At 36.0% G+C, this 20,279-nt stretch overlaps 2 protein-coding genes across 2 annotated transcripts in view; both read right to left on the reverse strand.

Moving 5' to 3' along the window:
* LOC120345498 (brefeldin A-inhibited guanine nucleotide-exchange protein 1-like) overlaps positions 1 to 4,990 on the reverse strand; it is a 32,299-nt gene extending 27,309 nt beyond the window's left edge. The window contains exons 1-7 of the mRNA XM_039414964.2: positions 4,823 to 4,990; positions 4,390 to 4,515; positions 3,481 to 3,511; positions 2,955 to 3,081; positions 2,235 to 2,381; positions 729 to 842; positions 335 to 400 (exon numbers count right to left, since the gene is read on the reverse strand). Coding sequence (XP_039270898.2) covers positions 335 to 400; positions 729 to 842; positions 2,235 to 2,381; positions 2,955 to 3,081; positions 3,481 to 3,511; positions 4,390 to 4,513 — 609 coding nt within the window. The 5' untranslated portion in view covers positions 4,514 to 4,515; positions 4,823 to 4,990. The remainder of the gene's footprint in view (positions 1 to 334; positions 401 to 728; positions 843 to 2,234; positions 2,382 to 2,954; positions 3,082 to 3,480; positions 3,512 to 4,389; positions 4,516 to 4,822) is intronic.
* Positions 4,991 to 18,937: 13,947 nt separating this feature from the next.
* Positions 18,938 to 20,279, reverse strand: LOC120345844 (DAZ-associated protein 1-like). Its single transcript, XM_039415413.2, has one exon. The coding sequence runs from the start codon at positions 20,207 to 20,209 to the stop codon at positions 19,190 to 19,192; it is 1,020 nt and encodes a 339-aa protein (XP_039271347.1). The 5' UTR covers positions 20,210 to 20,279; the 3' UTR covers positions 18,938 to 19,189.

Raw genomic sequence — 20,279 nt, forward strand, 5'->3', positions numbered from 1 at the left:
TTTTAATAGTATTTACAGCGCTCAGAAACTGGTTGTGAACAATGGCTCGTTTTCACAGTTTTAAGTGCTATTCGTCAGTTTTTAGTCATGTTTTGAAACTTCAGTACAAATTAGCTTAATTATATGTGTGTCTAGTTATAGTAATCATAGACTATAAAATAGCTCTGAAAAAACCGGCTAAAATTTGTTATCATTTGTACATTCATTCAAATTGCAGGTAGGGTAAAATATTTTGAGTCAAAATGATGGATAATTATTAAGGAAATGTCAGCCAGTCTTATATACACTAGAGATTTTAAATTAAATTGTTAAATATTACACTATATATACATACCGCTTGAGCTTCCATTCTTGCAAAAATAACATTCAACATCTGGCTCAATGTAGCTTTCGCAGTTGTCTGTCAAGTAAACGATAAATTATAAGATGTTACAACACTCATACGACACTTATGGGAAATTCCATTCAAGCATTAAATGAGTAGCAATTTTTTTATCGATGCATCATATCCCCACGTGATGATCATACAATAAAAAGTGGCTTCAAAATGACAGATGTTCTTATTAGGACTTTTTCTATATCTATCCTTTAAATCTGTATAAAATTGAATCAAATAAAGTATTGATTAATCTCAAATTGCTTGCAACCCCAGATATGCATATATGCTTTTATATGAATACTAATAAAGAATTGCAATTGAAAATGCAGGCACATTGTATTTTAACTACCTGATTCACAACACTCCTTGATGCGAGATATATGTTGTAGCATGTGCGAACAGCCTGCAGAATTGTGCCATCATGTATTTCACAATTGTTGCTTGTAACAGCAGTTAGAAGAACCTAAACAAGACATATACCATAGGTTATTTCAATTTGCAATGTTAGTTACAGGGCAGGGGGGCCAACACATTGATCAAGATCGACCGCAACGTCTTGAGTAGTCGATCGCGTCTGATGTTGAGTAAATTTAATACCATACCTCAAAAAATTACCTTGATATAGTTCAAAACATGTTGTGTGTTTCAAAATAGTAAGAATATGGTACCTGGTACTATACATTCGCAAAATATGATATGCAGATACGGTATTTGAGTATAGACAAGCCAGATAGAGCATATTGTTACCTGCCAAGGTTTAGGAATCTTGACTGACGAACGATCCTACAACTTCTGCAGTATGTGAAATCATTATTTTTTATTATGGTTATTGTATTTTTTTTTATTTAATTAAAGAGCCTTCCCACTAATACAAATGTATTTCTGTAACATTTCGTCTGACAAAGGTAAGACTACTTCAGACAAACATTTTCAACCACAAGAAAAGCGAAGCTTGCATATAAATAATGGTTATCAATTGTTTGCTTTTTTCATGGGCATGGAATTTTCTAGTCGCTAAATCAATCGTTCAAAATCCTTTAGCATTTATCTACGGCTCTACAAAAATAACACAGACATGATAGAAAAGAAAAAGCATAAGAAAGTCAACTATTGTCTTCATATATATCTGCATCCCGGTGTCAATATTAATAATATTGTTTACTTGAAATTGAGGCAATTGATTCGCTGATAAGGAAGCAGACACAAAAAAAAAAATACAGAATAAAATTGATTAGGGTTATGAATTTACTTCTTTATTATTCAATTTAAGAAGAAAAATGAAAAATTTTGCCCACCCAATCTCTATACGCTAGGCACTGATAGTAAATAGATGTTTTTAAACAGAATGAGTTCTTTTTTATACGATTATTATTCACTTTTGCACCGAACAAGGCCTTTTCAAGCTTCCACTGATATTTAATGACATGTAGGAAGCTACTAATTCATGAAGAACATTGTGTAACCAGGTGGTTGTTGGGGATTCGAACCCGAGATGTGTAACCCGCAATACCAACAGAGTCAGTTTAACTTTTTATTGGAGATTGCTCTTGTACATTTGCGTTTTGTGTCACAAAGGATGTTGTGTCACATTATAAAATACTCTCTAGCTTGTTTCTTGAGCCATTGTTCCCCACTCCAAAAAGTGGCTTTATCAGTAGTATGCGGCCGGAGTAAAAGGTCGGTCAGTAAATGGTTGGGAACCACTGCTTTATAAGCTAGCCATGACATATCTCTAAGTCACTGCTTGTTTATTAATAAATTCTTGTTCACAATAGGTTTTGAAAGAATGTGATTATCTAGGTCCTTGGACTAAATAAGGCACAGGTCAAAAATAATATACAATAAGTAGGCAAACCTTTATAATTTGAAGTTGAACATTTTCATCCGTTTGTACACCCATGAAACAATTGCATATTGTATCGATCACTCTGTCAATTAAGCGTTTCCCTGGTAACGTAGAATCAGGAGCATTGCCCACAAGAATTCCATAGGCAATCATTTTCTGAAAAAAAAAATATATCATCTCTCGTTCTCATTGGAAAATATGTTTGAAAATAGTTGCAGAATTCTGGAATAAAATCTGGATATGCTCAATCAGGTTAACTGTATATGAATACAAAATATGAATCTTGTATATGAGAATCAAAATTAGACTCCATAAATTAAATCACTTCATGTGATTCACCTCTTTAGCTCAGAGGCACAGAGCTCCTAGCTTGGAGGCGTGGAACTCCCAAAAAATTGACATGAATAAAAATAGAAAACAGATACTGTATAAATGCATAGACTGGAGACTGGAGAGATAAGGAAGTCTATATTACCGGTAGTTGACCAAATTTGCCTGAATTCTTCATATAAAGAGCAGTTGGGTAAGAAGCCCGAAATATTAAAAAATACTGAATAATCAAAATATATTGAAGACAAAACCCATTATCTAATTGGTTCAATATCAAAATCCAAGTGACATTTGCCAGTGTATATTATATTGTTCGAATATAATGATTCATTAATAAATTAAACCATGTTGATAAATGATCATAACATCTTTCAGGGCATATATGCAATGTAAATTCACCTGCAAACAATCCAAAGCTATCCCAACAACCCCAGCCGACTTTGATTTACATGCCATTTCAAAAGCCAAGAAGTATTTATCAGCTTCGATGATCGTGTGCGGAGAATTAGCCTGCTCATCATGCCCACTATATAATATAAAGAAATAAATGAATTTAGATCAGACATGTTCGACTCCATTCTTCTTTCATTTCATGATACAATTGAACAATGACCATAATATACTACAATAGAGCCCATTTATATATATATATATATACCTTACCTAATTTATTATTTGAAAAATAGCACACATCATGAATTCGAGTAATGCAATATCAAGTTTACAAACTCAACTAAAATGAAGAACCACCGGTACATAACACAAAAAACATTGCTGAGAATAATGATCTCACTTAGACCTCACACCATCAATAACAACTAATACATTAAATAAATCAGATCCCATATTATTACGATTTTTTCTACCTTCAGATTATGAGATATTTTTATACATTATTACAAATGAGATAAACACAATACTGTACCCTTGCTTCTGTAAATCATCTTGAATCTCATCTAAAAACAGAAAAGAAATTTAATAGATACAACATTGATAATTTGCTAAAGAAGTAAAAGAAGATTTTTATATCTCACGAATTTATTCTGTTTTATTTAAAATAAGAAAAATGAATGGTAAATTTACCCAAGGCACGAGTAATAATATAAAAACCTTATACAATGTTTGATCAGATTTATTTTATTTTTTAATTAAGCTTGTTCAATCAGAAATGTACAAAAGTAATACAGTAACACTATAGCTACGGTATTATATTTCACTCTAAATATCTACTTAAAGCTTATAAAATTGCACTGTATTGGTCATCATTCAATCAAAAATTTATTGAACGCTCTCAACAATTTTATTTATTACATTGGATATCATTTGATTATCAGGAGTAAAAAAGGGTTGAACGTCTATTCTGGTTTTGGAAAATATAGCCTCATGCCAAGTGAAAGAACCAGGGTTGGTGGAAGAAGTCATCTGCGAATGTGAGCCGCACTCTATAATAGTTAACAGTGAGCAAAACTAAGAAAGTCATTAATTGTCACGACTCGAATCAAACTTTTATTTAAAAATTTGTTTTTAACATTCTATTGTATTTTTAAACAAGTAAATTAAATATATCAAGTAATATAAATTCTATAATACGTTTTAAATAAAACTTGATCTCAGTGACAGCGGTACATTTAATATATAAAAGTATTAGGGCCAGCAATAGCAAAAAGATTGTACACGTCTGATCTAGCTCATCTACCCCCTATGCTGTTGACATGAAAGATAGTATGAATATATACAGCAAGGAATTATTCAATTCTGCAATTTGCTTTGGGAATAATCAAATGAATAAATTTCATTTACAGTGGCATCATATTTCATTCTCACATGTTCTTACCAAGTGCAGTTTTACAAGCTTTTCTTAATTGAGCATTTTGAGATTTCTTCAGTTCCTTATCTGATAGAATTCGCTCTAAAGCTCGAATAAGGAACATACTTCGAGTTACCTTGGTTTCCTGCATAACTAAAATATAATCGTAGGATATTATAAGTCAGTAAGTAAAATCATAAAATATCATATAATTCCTAATCCTTCACCCTGACACCACCAATACAATGCATTGCAGCTGCTTGAACAACATCAACAGCAACATTTAAAAATAAACAAATGGCCTAACTATCTGACTATTGAACTGGGATATTCCAGATTGAAATGATCCTCTAAAATTTATAGAATCATACCTTCTTCAACAAAGTTATAAAAGTTAAAGCTTAATATATATAAGGTATAAAAGGTTAATATATATAAAAAGAATTAAAATCATACCTACCATATAAAAAAATTCAAATTGGTGCTGAAGATATAGATTTTCAAGTCCCTAAATTACCGTAATACAATGCATCTGGAGAAATGGGTACCGGTACATAACATCTGAACATGGGAAATATTCAAATATAGCCTGGAGAGCAGAAGAGAATAATTTATTAATGCATTGTTACTAATAAAATACCAATCAAAAGTTCTATCAAAAATCTCTGAAAAAAAAATATATTGAAAACTGAGATTATTTGAGTACAGAAGTGCCGGTACCTATTTCAGTACTTGTTGAATGCAAGAATAGGAGGTCGAAATAGTGAGAACAGGAGACAGGGAGAAGGGGGACAAACAAGTTGAGATCTGAAATTATCAAATACAGAAATATACAAAATACTTCCTGTAAAGCTCACAATTTCAAAAAGCCTTCTTCTCTTGCTAAAGAAAGTTCACAAATACAGACATAAGCTTTACGAAGTACAGAAGAACCGTATACTGGTATATCGCAAAACTTGTGAGACACATACCGGTACGGTACCGGTACATACCGCTGTACCGTGTGGGGTATAAACTGTTTTATGTCCTGCGTAGAGCTACGGTACCTACTACATGTACTACGGTATATTCCGATAATGATGAAAATAAAGATATACGTACGGTACGGTACGTATAAACTTGAGTGTTTATTCCTAATTTAGTAACTAGTAGAGAGAGGGAAAGCTAAATTGGTATCCGGTACCGGTACTGCAGTACGGTACCGTGTAGTGGTAGATATTCCCGATCTTGAGAAGTCAACACGGCCACACGGACAACACTACTGTTGTATAATGGCTCTGCTACGACCGGTATGTTAGTCGTTGGCTACGACAGAGGGAGGATTGGTGAGTTCACTGAGTTGTCCTTCTTGACGCATTTTCTACGGCGACGTTTTAAGGCCAAGAGGGGGTGTAATTTCGATCGTTTCATGGCCCTAATGGCAAGAAAAACTTTTCAATATTCTCACTTCGATATTTTGTTCCTGTTTCTACGAATACAGGGTACAACTGGCGACTGGCGTGGCAAACTACGGCCAGCGGGCCAAATTTAAAGGTGCGTTAGGAATACGCTCGCCACCGCACCTCTAATTACTCTGCGTGGGTTCGCAGGTTCGAATCCCATGCAGGGATGGTTATGTGCGAGAGGATTGCTGGACTCCTCGCCGTCGTTGGGTGGTTCACGTAACCGCTGGTCGGTTACGGCTTCCTCCACCACCAAGTCCATGTTTCCGAAAAACAAACAATACAGTAAAAACTAATCCCATACCCGACTTGGAATGGTAACCGGACGAGAGGCCGTGGTTCGCCATATGGATAAGCCGTCTTATCGGCTTTCCTCTCCCCCGGGATAAATATGTAAATCCTATCCTATCCTAATTCATTCTGGCCCGCCCGATGCTGCCACAACCGAGGTAAAACAAAATTTTGATGTTTCAGCTATAAAAAAAAAATAGCTTAAGGAATCCGTTGAGATTGGGATTAAATTTAGTACTAGCATGATTGCTTATTGTTTTCCATTTTTGCTTTTGCAGCACTGTGAATATTGTTTAAAAATGTAACTTTTAACGTCAGACTTATATGACCCGCCAGTGGTGGGCAAAATTTTTGGCCGGTGGTTCTTTCAAAAACCTCGCCCACCCCTGAGTACACTCTTTTTCAGAATAAACTGGAGTCCGTTGTAACGTTAGCAATTTCAGACTGCTAACGTTATACGACTGTGTGCCTTCGTTAGCGTTTTTGAATTGTGGTCATATTGAATTAGGCTTTTAAACATATTAAAACCTTAGACATGACATTAACACATATTTTTATATTCACGAATGTGAGCTTTGTAGCCGAATAAGACACCGACAGTCGCATGAGTTTCAACTCGCCTACAGAACAATATCGCTTTGCGAAGATACGATGTCGGTGCCGCAGAGGCAGACAACTCCCAAACCGAACAATTAGATGCAGACAACTCACTTCCCGAGCAATCGCTCTGCTTAGTTAAGATGTCTATGCTCGAGATCGGCGATTAACGTAACACGGGGATCGAATAATGTGCAAGATTGGCGATAGCGACCAACAGAACAGACCGAAACACAACCAATGAACCGCTGCAGAGGGACTAACTATACTGTATTCCGAAGAGTTTTTGGACACGTAGTGGACATAGCGATCATTTTGTTGTTATTGGACACGTAGTGGACATATCGATCGATTCAATATTATGTTGTTGTTACTGTTATTATTCTTTGTCACCATCATTATAAAATCGCTTTTCTCTTCGAATACTGGACCAATTGCTTTAAAATTTTCAGTTGTTAAAGTTTGATTTATTTCCAGAGAGCTATTACTTTTATTTATTCCTAAACTTTCTATGAATCCTATGAGATCTGATATTTCATTTGAAATTTCGCTGTTTTAAAATTTACTCAAGGGAACACTGTTTTAAAAACCTATTTCAAGCGGTTGCGTGATCAAGCCTGCAGGTACGGTACTGCTAGGTTACCATACCACAGTGAAATTGACCTATTCCTTTCGCGATCTTAGTATTGCAGTAATGTAGGTTTTTTAGCAAATCTAGCCTACCGTATTTGTTAATTTTGATAAAGAGCAAATTCAATTGAGTTTTTATATGCCAGAGAAGAACCGTTCCACGATCGAATAGGAGGCCTACACACAGCAACCGGCACTGGTAAGGTACCGCAGTTGATTACGCTCTCATCTTTTCGTTACAGTTCTGATAGAAACAACATAAATTTTGTAGCCTACCCTATTTTTTTATTTGATAAGAGGAAATGAAATGAGTTCTTATATAACAAGGAAGAACCGTTCTGCGCAGTGATTTCCCTACAGCCCCCCTATAGGGGGTGAACACCCCCCCTAAAATTTCAAACACCCCCCCTAATTTTGAGGTGCGATTCCACACTGAGGGGTTCTAAACCGCAGTCTGCGGGCCAATTACGGCCCGCGTGACGATTTAAAATGGCCCGCCGAACTTGAGTGAAATAGTTTAACCCTTCATGTGGTACCTTTTGAGTTTAAGATACCGTCTATTGTTACATCATTATCACAGTTTAAGCACGTTTATTTCGTAACAATTGAATTATTCCGGTATCTTATGTATACGTATGGGTATTAGGATTACACACTGCAGTATTTTAGATATCAGCCGTATATTAAGAAAGCTTAAAGATGTCACAAAACGAAAACTAGGCACTGAAAACAGACTTTTTTTAGATGAATGACAGCGTTGTTTATTTCTTTATTGAAAAGAATCAAACTTCAGCGATTTGTCTTCTTACCAACAAAATATTTCAGTTCTGAAGGAATACAACATTATGCGACATTATGATCAGTTGACGAGCTTATTCCAAAATTTAATTCATACAAAAGTCAAACAAACATGTTCAAAAAAATTAGAAATGTGTAACAAAACAAGCCATAAGTAGCCATTCATACAATGCCAGATGAGCAAGTAACTTCATTAGTCACTATCAGTTGCAACTTGCAAATTACTTGTTGAAACGTAGAAGTATATATTTACGGTTGAAAGCCGTGCTTGTTATCTATTCCCCGGGAATTCTATCAGCTAAATATTATAATTATTGATTTCATTACATAACAAACTGCGATGTTAGGTGTATCTAAAATCAAGCTTAGAGCCTATTTTGGTGCCTATTTCTCAAAATTTTCTCAGGGCGCTTGAGCACGCCCTCAACCCCAGCCGTGTCGTCCCGCACTTTTCCTCGCTCCCCTTTTCTGGCCCTACAATTACATTCTGCTGTGGATTTTGGCTCGCGTCAATCAACTTGGGGGGCCCCCATGTAGCCTACATCGTTTCTTAAATACATACCATTTTTTTAAGAATACAAATTGCCTAGTTTTATATCTAACAGCAAATTATTTACCACCCCCTAAATTTTGAAACACCCCCCCTAAAAAGAAAAGCTGGGGAACATACTGGTTCTGCGAATGAATTTCAGGTACTGGTAAGTTACCGTACCGCATATGATTATCAGGGAATCGATATTTATTTTATTTTGCCCTGTTACCGTAATGGAGAAGTGACTTAGATCAGTGATTCCCAAAGTGGGCGATATCGCCCCCCAGTGGGCGAAAACGATACAGAGGGGGGCGAAAAAGTCCAAGGGGGCGATAGGGGGGCGATTTCGCGAAACCTGTTTTATGTTCGGCGCACTTAATTCTGTACTCTGTGTGCATTCGCAGGCTTGAATCATGTGGGCGATTATCACACGCGAAAGAATTGCTGAACTCGTCTTCGCAGTAAGGTACGGTAGTTTGCGTATCCCAGTGGTCGGCAAAATACGGCCGGAGTAAAATAATCTGGCCCGGCACGATTCACTGCATGGACCTTTCCCCGACCTTTGACCGCGGAAAATTCTTCCCATACTTTACCACTTTAAAAATTTCGGTGCTTATTTTAAGAATGGTTTCGCGAGTTGTTGCCTGTAAAATGGGGTATTTGTTTCAAACTATCATTCTAATACACACCATTCAACAATCTGTTTTTTAAAAGTACCGATAAAGAATTTTCAGCCTAGTCTATCACAGCTATTTCTACACTAATTTGTGATTGCTGTATTTAAACTGAAACTCATAGGAAGACAAAGTAATCATTTGATTTAAATTTCCGAAAAACAACTAAAAACTAAATATGATTCAAAAACGCGAAAATGAGTTAATGTTCACGACCATGCCTGAAAATCTGTCGGAGTGAGCGTGTCTGAGAGCCTGAGCGGATGCGAAAGGGGGCATTGTTACGTTTTTTGCATCTTGCTGATTGGCCAATGTCACGAAGTAAACAAGGAAGTCTATGCCTGGGGAAACATCCAAACGGCGGTTTTGACGATGAAATGTTTTTATTTATAATCTACGCTCGAGGAGTAAATTACATTTTTTTACGTAACAGAATTTATCGTGACACACGTTTGGACTAAATTTTATTATATCCTAAAAATTCCATTGAACAGCTAGCTACTCGTTTTACGAGCCTACAATTTAATTATAATTAGACAAATGGAAACACGAAGAAAAGTTGATGCTGAGGGCAGGGGTTCAATAGCGCAGTCAATAATCGAATATATTGCAAAGCAATAAGGAAATAAAATTCATATATATTCTATTCGAGAGATTCATCACTGCTTAATTTTTGTAAGAAGGTATTTTCTTAAAGAAAATCTTTATCAAAATTTCACAAATCCTGCAAAAATATTCACTTCGATGTTTGGAAGTACATATTTGTGCGAACAAATATTTTCAAAAATGAACATTACAAAGAACAAGCAAAGAACTGGGATTAGTGATGCCCATTTAGAAAATGTTTCAACCTTGGCGTCGTAAAGCTATCCAGCGTGATGCAGCAACAAGACAGTGTCACATTAAATGTCATTGTAATATTTTTTTAATAAGACGACTGAGTTGAGTTCACGAATTGTCGCAGTTTTCGCGCGCTGTTCCGTTTTTAACTTTCAAAAAATATATGCGACCCGCAAAAGACTAGCAACCCTGAATTTTGTCCTGCGAACGACATAAAATTTGCCGACCCATGGGCCGTAGCCGATAGTCGGTCACGGCTTTTTCCACATCCGAGTCCATGAATCCAAAAACAAATGGCTGGTTAATTATGGACCGGTGATCAGACTGGAGGCCGTAGTAGAATGAGGAATCGGGATGAATTTTACCGAAGGATTTTGGTGCAGTTATCATCAGGCTGTACCAATGAATGAGATGTACGAAAATCATTATTATAAGTTTGGGAAAATTAACTTTGTTTTCATTATTTCAATGTGGAATGGGGTGAATTTAGGAAGTGAAATGCTATAAGGCAAGAGTACACGGCGGTTTTTGAGAAGGTAGAACCCTGGATTCTTTCCTTTCTGACCTATTATAGGGTGAAAAAGGAGTTTTTGAGTCGTGTTACTATTGCTATCAAAACAACGAAATCGCCTTTCCTTCCGTAAACGGGGTAATTTTAGATATAATAAAAAACACGCTGAAGAACACCAAGCTCATCTATCTCATAAAACAAATTTAAACTATGATTTGTCTTCTTATTTGGTCTGTAATATATTCGTTTCTGACTTTACATTTTTTTGGATTGCCGGGGGGCGATGAAGTCGTATAAACTACTTTAGGGGGGCGATGGTCAAAAAAGTTTGGAAACCACTGACTTAGATCACTTGGTATTTCAATTTACGATGAATTGGAAGTGGGACAAAACAGGCTTTTAGTGGCCCAGAGTAGGCTACCTGTCAATCAAGTCATCGATCTAGTCACACTAGAGTGATTTTGGCGTTTAGAGGCCGTTAAGTGGCATTGGGGGTGGTGCCTCCGCTGAAAACTGATTCGGTTTCAGATGTAAATTCTGAATTTTCTGTTTTTGTGAAGCCACGACTGAACCTGTAAATGAGCAATACGCCCCTACGAAAACTTTGTCAATGGAGGATACTAAATTAAAACCATGGATAACGATGGGACTACATAAATCTATTGAGGGTCGATTTAATAGAATGAGGCATTACCTGAGAGGGACGCCTAAACCGTGGAGTTTTTAAGTTTGGAGTCACAGCAGAACTAGTGGCATTTACGACAGAATGCTCTGCTGGTGAAACCATTTCTTGTTTCATTGATGTTGAAAATAAAGCGTCGGCGCGAAACGATTAGGTTATATTCTCAGTAAACACTTTTTACCGGATATGCATATTCTCCTGCGCTACGAGTATTATATCTGTCAAAACACGTGGGGAAGATAGGGATACTTCTTTCTTTTGAGCACTATACCGCACATTCATTTGACATTGCAGGACTAATGCAGAAATGGGTAAAGGTAGTTTTTATCCAGCGACTAGAAAACACCCAAGCGACACAAATTTTACCAAAAGCAAATAATTTACTCTTACGAATGCACTCTGAAAATGTATTTTTGAAATTGGAAAGGATTCCAAATTGGGCCATGGGCTAATAGATAGCCTATTACAGGCATGGGCAAACTGTTTTAGTATAAGAACCGCATGCAGCAAGTCAGAAATATGCGAGAGCACGAACGTATAATAACAATATTGAAAAGTATATATTGCGAGCCCATATCAGAAGTAGTTGATTTGTGTGTTTCCATCCTATCTGAAAGTCTTGGTGATATGTAGTCAATGCGGTGCCAGACATATCGCACTGTTACTGAGACTAGCCGCAATAAATCTACAACAAACCGCCAACGCAGCAACAAACATTTGATCGTTGAGATTTAGGATTTGTCGTTTGCAAATTTAACTTTATATTCCACGCTACGATTTTCATACCAAAACATAATTTGTCTAAATCATTGATAAAAAACTTCCCCAACCGCTTAACAAATTAAAAGAAAAATTGTTATGTTGAGAATAATTGTTATATATAGATGTTGAATTTGGATAATAATTATTGCTAGCGAGAAGAGCCGCATGCGGCCCTCGAGCCGCGGTTTGCCTACCGCTGGCCTATTATAACACAAAACCTGACGCATCTACAGGTCTCCAAGCACTCAATGAATGAGACACTGACAAATGATGCACCGTTGAGCATGTCCCACTGAACCCCGTTCCATTGTTCCCCAAAGAGCACCAAGTATTTTCGTACTGCTCTACGTCAAGGTCATGAAGACACATCTACTTGCAACGTTATATTTAACAGTGAATAGAGTTGGAAAAATGCCAAACAGTGGTCTGCCCTATTGGAAACGCTAGAGTAGAAAAAGGAAAATACTAAAACGGCAAACTTTACTTTTAACCTTCCAAAACCAACCTCACCTGATAGGTTCGTTGCGCAATTCATCTTAATGAGGAGTACAATATCGAAACGCGTGTTCATTTTTGGATGTTTATAGGAGTGCGAGAGCGGCGTTATCAATTTGACGCTATTGCTTGTCTTTTGTGTCGATCGACCCACCTAAATCTGCTCGTAAATGAAACGACCGAACATGAAATGGACATTACTACGAACTCCAAAATATGTGGAAATTCGCGCTGGGCATTGGTGCTCATTTACAATTTGAACGACATACATTTAGTAACAATAAAACGAAAAAAGGCATTTTAAATTTTGTTTCAACGCTTTTCTTGGCAGTGGAAATCGCAAAATTTCGTGGGCCTACCGTATTATGTTTGGTCGGGCGTTTAGAAACATATCGTCACGAATTGAGGGCGGGATTTGCCTGATTATTCATTACTTTAAATTGCCGTCGAATATTTTCGTGTTAACATTATACAAGGTTTGAAAAGCGACTTTTTCCCGGGTTGTAAGGATGTATATAATAGAATTAATCTAAAGTCTATTCAATCAATTTTATTGTGATGAAATAAATTTTACTCTGAGATGTTACAGCAGATTTATGGATTTTTCGAACGGTTTTATCTAAAAATAATCAAGAGTGTCAGCATTTCGATTGGGCGGAGTCACTGTTAACAAGTAGGCCTACATCTAAATATTTGCCGAATTCGCAAAATACGGATCTGAACATTATTTAATCGGGCAGTTTACCACACGTTTTTATTCTTATGATCGCGGATTGCAATGATATATATATAAGAGTGGTGAAAATTTTATTTTGTCGACGCAACCGCAGGTTAAATTGAATATGTATTTTTAATTTACGGCTAAACTTTATATGTATATTCATTGTATGAAATGAATTATACAGTACACTTAACAGGATTTTATATCATTATTTGAGATTTTTCTAACGACGATACCGAGTTGGCAAGATTGCAAAAATACGTATTAAAATTAAACACATCAGGCGGTTTATCTCGTACTTTTAGGTCACAGATCGCTGTGGACCGAATAATAATGTTTTTTTTGACGTAAGAGGAAGCAACCGCGAGTTACCTTGGACACATTAAATTAATATATAAAGATATTTTAGAATCTCGTAGTTGTCATGGATTGAATATTTTATGTAACAGGATGATCATTATACGCTGAAAAGACGGCTCTTTTAAAGAGCGCGGAATCGCGGTGAGTGTTACAGGCGGCAACGGGAATTTCCGATTTCGAAAATCCTTGCTGCGCGGCTGGCAGTGGTGATTATCTATTCTCTATTAATTTATTTCTAATTTCAAACACAACAATATGTTACACATATTAATAATATGGTTCACATAAATTAATATACAGGTAGGTAGTAGAATACCCTAAGCTTAAATATTAGAATTTTTAAAGGCATAATGAAATTTCGATTGTTGTTGCTTGTTTCAGTTGCCTGTATTGCCAATAAATTTGATTACTTCCAGAAAATATACTCACTTATCTGAACACAAGTAGTATTTTTGTCAATAGACTTGACTATTATCGTAATATCAGGGTACCAATGATAGAAAGCGTCAGACAACTCCTTAACTATCTTTTCATATGGCCATTTGTACAAAGTGAATAATTTTAATAAACTGACTGTGTCACAAGTTGCTATTATTTTTTATTGATAGCTATAAACTATCAATTACTTTGTGTACATATACTGTTGGTTTGTGGCTTTATTCTGATATTTCTATTGAAGCTTATTTCCTAATTTACTGGGTTTTAATAAACTAAAACAAAAATGTGTTATTTTCGATTTTAGAATGTATTCGGAATTCCAGATTCGAAAACATTATTTTAGAATGTATTCGGAATAGTTTAGTATTCGGAAATGGCCATCCCTGCCCCTGGTAATGTGACCGATCATTTTTTCAATGTTCAAATAAAGAATTTGGTGCAGTATAGTAATTTTTGATATATATATATATATCAAAGTTTAAAATGTTTTACATTCATGTTTCAAATGTACGAAGTGCGCCGAAAATTTTTTTTTTTTTTTTTCAAATGCGCATAGAGAGAAAAAAGTTTGGGAACCATAGATTCTGCGCGATGCGCTAATTGCCTAGGTCTGCTTATTTATAATTTAGACCAGACAAACAACAACGAAGATGTGGAATCGTTAACATCAATTCTCCTGCATTATTCTACAGTGGGTTTAGTACTTAAAGGAGCAGAATGTACGCTACTTAAATATCATGTTAAAATTTCGGAGGACTTTCACCAAATCCCAGAGGTTCGACCAAACTCAGGTTAACAAATAGCCGAAATATCGGTACAATGTACTTTGAACAGGATGACACACTGGTGCGAAAGATCTACGATCGCGTCTTGTACTCAATAATCCATTATTTTAGTTGCATTATTGGTAAGAGAATATTCCTTCAGATTGCGTGGCATGAAGTTTCACTTTAGAAATGAATTATTCACCAGGATGTTAGGATTCTGGGATAAGTATTATTTTATCGAACCTTTTCGACCTCGGACGCGATGACAGGAAGAGAGCCGAATGGCTATTCCATGCATACACTGATCAAAATATCACTACCACGCAAAGCTAATGATAGGAGCTATGGTAATTAAAACTTAACTTTTCGCACTCATAAGAGCAAATTCTACTAGCCTAACCACCAATAAAGATCAAGGAACAGGACCGTATTTCAATATTTTCTGTCCGTCACGGCCACGTAGCCCGTGCATTGGAACTATCAGACTGAGTTACTGACCATAACTGGTAACTGCTGTCTTCGTTACCCTACCCATGCCTATTCACACACCCAGTGAAGTCTTCCCAATAGAGATCAAATTCTCCCCAAAATTGATTAGTACCGAAACAACGGACACTAGGTCATGGAATTGTAAACAAACGCGAATTATAGACCAAGAACTCCAGGAACCTGAAAGTTACCAATTACATCGCACAGGTGAGGATGAAAATCTATACTGGCCAATTCGAATAAATAATCCGAATATCTCGACATTCGAATATCGGAATTAGCGTTCATAAGAATATCGGATATTTTTGTGACGTCAGACATTTTCGACGCCTCTTTCAAGACGTTTCGTTGAATGAAAACATTCTTGATAGAAACTTGCGCGCGATTGCTTTCATCAGCGTGGCGTGTTAATTTAGGCCGTAAACGCCTTTACGTTTGTGTTATTTTCTCTAAAACGCAAATTTTCCACAAATTTGTTCCACGATAGCGATGACAAATATTTTATTTTTGTACTCGCACGGAATTGTGAATCCGTTCATTGGCGCGAGTTTCTAAAGAAAACGCAAATTTTTTGATTGAAAAGCGGCAATTTTAAATACTGAAAATAAAACCGTAAACAAAATATATATATATATATATATGATTTATTGAGGCCCGCGACAGTTTAAAAAAACGTTTCTTTATGCAGTGAAAATCGCAAAATTTCGTTTGCCTTTGGCACACATTATGTTTGGTCCGCGTTTAGAAATATATCGTCACTAATGGAAGGCGGGATTTGCCTGATTATTCATTACTTTAATTAAATTGCCGTCGACAATTTTCGTGTTAACATTATACAAGGTTTTTTCCCGGGTTGTGAGAATTCATATAATATAATTAATCTAAAGTATATTCGATCAATTTTTATTGTGCTAAAATAAATTTTACTCTTAAGATTTTACGGCAGATTTGTGGATTTTTCGAACGGTTTTATCTTAAAAATGATCGGAGTGGCGGCATTCCGATTAAGCGGAGTCAGTGTTACACATCTCAAATTTGCCGAATTCGCAAAATACGGATCAAAACAATATATAATCGGGCAGTTCACCACACATTTTTATGTCCGCGGATTGCAATGTTATATTAGAGTGGTGAGGATTTTATTTTGTCGACGCAACCGCAGATTAAGTTGAAAACAATTAAATTAATAAAGCGAGACATTTTAAATATGCCCGTATCGGTCACGAATTCATCACTTTGCACAACCGGAAAATATATATTATATTCGTTGTTATATTATTCATTGTAAAAGTCGTTTCTTTTGAGTAATCGCGGCGATGAATATGGATTTTTAATTTACTGTCAAACTTTATATGTATATTCACTACAGGACTTTATATCAGTTATTGAGATTATTCTAACGGCGTTAACGAGCTGGCAAGATTGCAATAATACGTATTAAAATTAAATACATCAAGCAGTTTATCTCGTACTTTTAGGCCACAGATCGCCGTGGACCGAATAGTAATGTTTTTATTTTGACGTAAGGAGAAGCAACCGCGAGTTACAGTTGGACTCATAAAATTAATATATAAAGATATTTTAGAATCTCGTAGTTGTCATGGATTGAATATTTTACGTGACAGGATGATCATTATACGCTGAAAAGACGGAACGTGCGCGGAATCGCGGTGGCTGTTACAGGCGGCAGTGGGAATTTTCGATTTTGAAAATCCTGGCTGCGCGCCTGGCAGTTGTGGCCATTCATCCTCCAAGTCTAACTTATTGCTAATTTTAGACATAACAATATGCTACACATAATAGCAATATGGTTCACATAAATTAATATACTGGTAGGTAGTAGAATACTCTAGGCTTAAATATTAGAATTTGTAAATGCAAAACGAATATTCTTCGATTGTTGTTGCTTGCTTCAATTGCCTGTATTGCCAATGAATTTTATTACTCTCAGAAAGTATACACAACTATCTGAATACAAGTAGTATTTTTGTCATTAGACTTGACTATTATCGTAATATCATGGTACCGATGATAGAAAGCGTCAGACAACTTCTTGGCTATCTTTTCATGTGGTGATTTGTACTAAGTGTACAATTTTAATAAACTGACTGTGTCACAAGTTGCTATTATTTTTATTGGTAACTATAAACTATCAATTACTTCACATATACTGTTGATTTGTGGCTTTATTCTGATATTTCTATCAAAGTTTATTTCCTATTTTACTGGGTTTTGATAAACTAAAACAAAAATTTGTTAGGTCAGACTTTAGAATGTATTTGGAATTCCAGATTCGAAAATATTATTTTAAAATGTATTCGGAAATGGCTATCCCTGAGCCAACATACTTGCCATAAAATAAAACTCATGTAAATACTGCACTCTAGAAGCATAACAGATATGCCTGGAGTTTAAAAGCAGAGAAGTCACGAAGCGAGGTACCATTTCGAGGAAATACTTCATACTTGAATACCAGCACCACAGAGGCCTATATACTTACCAAAATGATACCATCACCGATTTATTCTGATGTTCCACAGATGAATCAAATCTTCCGATTCTCAGTGTCACCGGAGGCGAACGCCCTAAAGCAAACAGGAATGTATGCCAGACAGTTATCTTTGTAAATAACTAGTTACCAGGCATTAGCATAATTCTCATAGCTATGGATTAATGGACTTTGTATATTTACTGTGACTATAACTGTTTGCCTAATTCTAAGCTCTAATTATACTTATGTCTGCATCGCCAAGGGTTCTTTTGAATTGGACGACTGAGAAACTGACGAGCTTCCGTTTGCAAAACATGGGAGACTCGTAAGTCGCTTCAATGGTCTAATAAAGAAGAAAATACAGCATGAAAATATAGATTACATAAGATTGCCCCTCAGAATTTTTTATAAATAGGTCTGTGAAGTAACCAGAGGCACAACTTATCGGAAAGATATGTGTAAGAATAAGAGCCTAACAAAATAGATTAAACTTCATCTCACAATTTGAAGGCATTGAATATTGTTGCGAAACCAAATGGAGGTTAGAATTTTACTAGTGAACAATATCTGTTATCATCTCAAGCTCTAAAACTTACCTATGGAATGGGCTCATTATGTTAGTTTAGATACAATCAAGCGTTCAAAATGAGGATAGAAATAGTAGTAGATATGTGAAGTGAACTGGGATTCATGGTAAAAACAGGTTGAACTCGTTTTGCGCAAATGATAATATTTAAAAACATGCACCTGAGCGTATCATAATTTTTACAAGAAGTTAAAAGCTAATTAATAATTTGTGTGTGTTTGCAGAGTATGCTCATGGACACAATGACTGGAAATCATGTAAAAACTATCAAAATTTACTGATTTAACATGTGAATAGCATATCAAGCCAGGACTGCTCACTAAATGCAGTCTTTTTTAGAATTCATAATTGAAAAGTACTTATTTCTAGGCTTCAGTTCTATATCTAAGACTAAATAAACTTAGTAATAAGTATACTGCAAACTAAACTATTCTATTTAAAAGTGTCTTAGTAGTAATTTACAGCATAGTCTAATCTAACTTAGGTTTAATCATGAAATGTACTCAAAAATCAGCAGAAATTGTAATTTAAACACATTAAATGCTACACAAAAGTACAAAATGGATTTTCTGGTCGACGGGAAGTATTTTTATTGCTTTTTACATTATCCAAATTAGGGAAGGGGATATTATCTTTTCCATTTTTTTATATAAAAGGTCAGCCGTAATAACACAGCCTCTGAGTGACAGAGCAAGTTATAAAATCTTCTTCCATTCAACGATTATCTTTTGTATGGATGATATCCTTGCCCGGAACTTTTTCCTCCAGTATCTCCACCACTTCTTCCATATCCATTCCCATACTCTGCCCCACCAGAACTACCTCCGTACGCCTGATTCCCACCACCCCTACTAGCTGGACCATAGCCAGATGATTGCTGCTGATAATTACCACCCATACCACCATATGCACCGCTCCCATTGTCAGTTTTTCCCATCTGTCCCATTCCACCATAGCCACCCATTGCTGGATTATAATTATATCCATAATAGCTCTGTTGGCCCATTTGGCCAAATCCTTGAGGATAAGTGGTACCATATCCCTGATATCCATATTCCATCATTCCGTTCCCCTGCGGTGGCATGAAACCTCCTTGACCTTGATTCGCATATCCATATGTGTATAAACCTTCATAGCCATCACTACCATCTGGTCTTCCCATGCCACCACGACCACCGCCTTGTTTTTCTCTTGGTACGGCCTTTCTTGCTTCTACTCTTTTCCCACATATTTCATGGAAATGCTTATCAACTGCTTGGTTGAAAGCAGATTCATCTTCAAATGTAACAAAACCAAAACCCTTATGTCGTTTTTCTTCATTGTTGATTACAAATATAACTTCATTGACAGTCCCATATTGTTCAAAATAAGTTTTCACATCTTCTTCTGTAGTGTTCTGTGCGATTCCACCAACAAATATTTTGTGAGTTGAAGTATGCTCCATTGCAGCATTTTTCTTTTGCTGTTGTATGCTTTTTGGAGTACATGGTTTTGGGTCAATTTTCTTATTATCTAACATGTGTGGCCTGTTCTTCAAAACTTCAGCAACCGAACTTTGTTCATTAAATTTAACAAATCCAAATCCACGAGAGACTTGGGTTAATTTGTCCCTCATTACAATACTCTCAGACTCATTGATTTCACCATATGCAGCGAAATAACTTCTAAGCATATCATCGGTCGTTTCCCTGGTCAGTCCTCCGACAAAAATCTTTCCAACTTCATCACCTTCATTTGCCATGGTGGATATTTTGAGGTCACTAATTTATCAAAAGCAGTAAAATATATATACACTGAAAGCACAAAAGGTT

This window comes from Styela clava, chromosome 8 (assembly GCF_964204865.1).
Source record: "Styela clava chromosome 8, kaStyClav1.hap1.2, whole genome shotgun sequence".
NCBI classification, from domain to species: domain Eukaryota; kingdom Metazoa; phylum Chordata; class Ascidiacea; order Stolidobranchia; family Styelidae; genus Styela; species Styela clava.

Bases quoted from the DNA above. Each gene is read 5' to 3' on its own strand.
- LOC120345844 (XM_039415413.2), bottom strand. From the start codon at position 20,209: ATGGCAAATGAAGGTGATGAAGTTGGAAAGATTTTTGTCGGAGGACTG.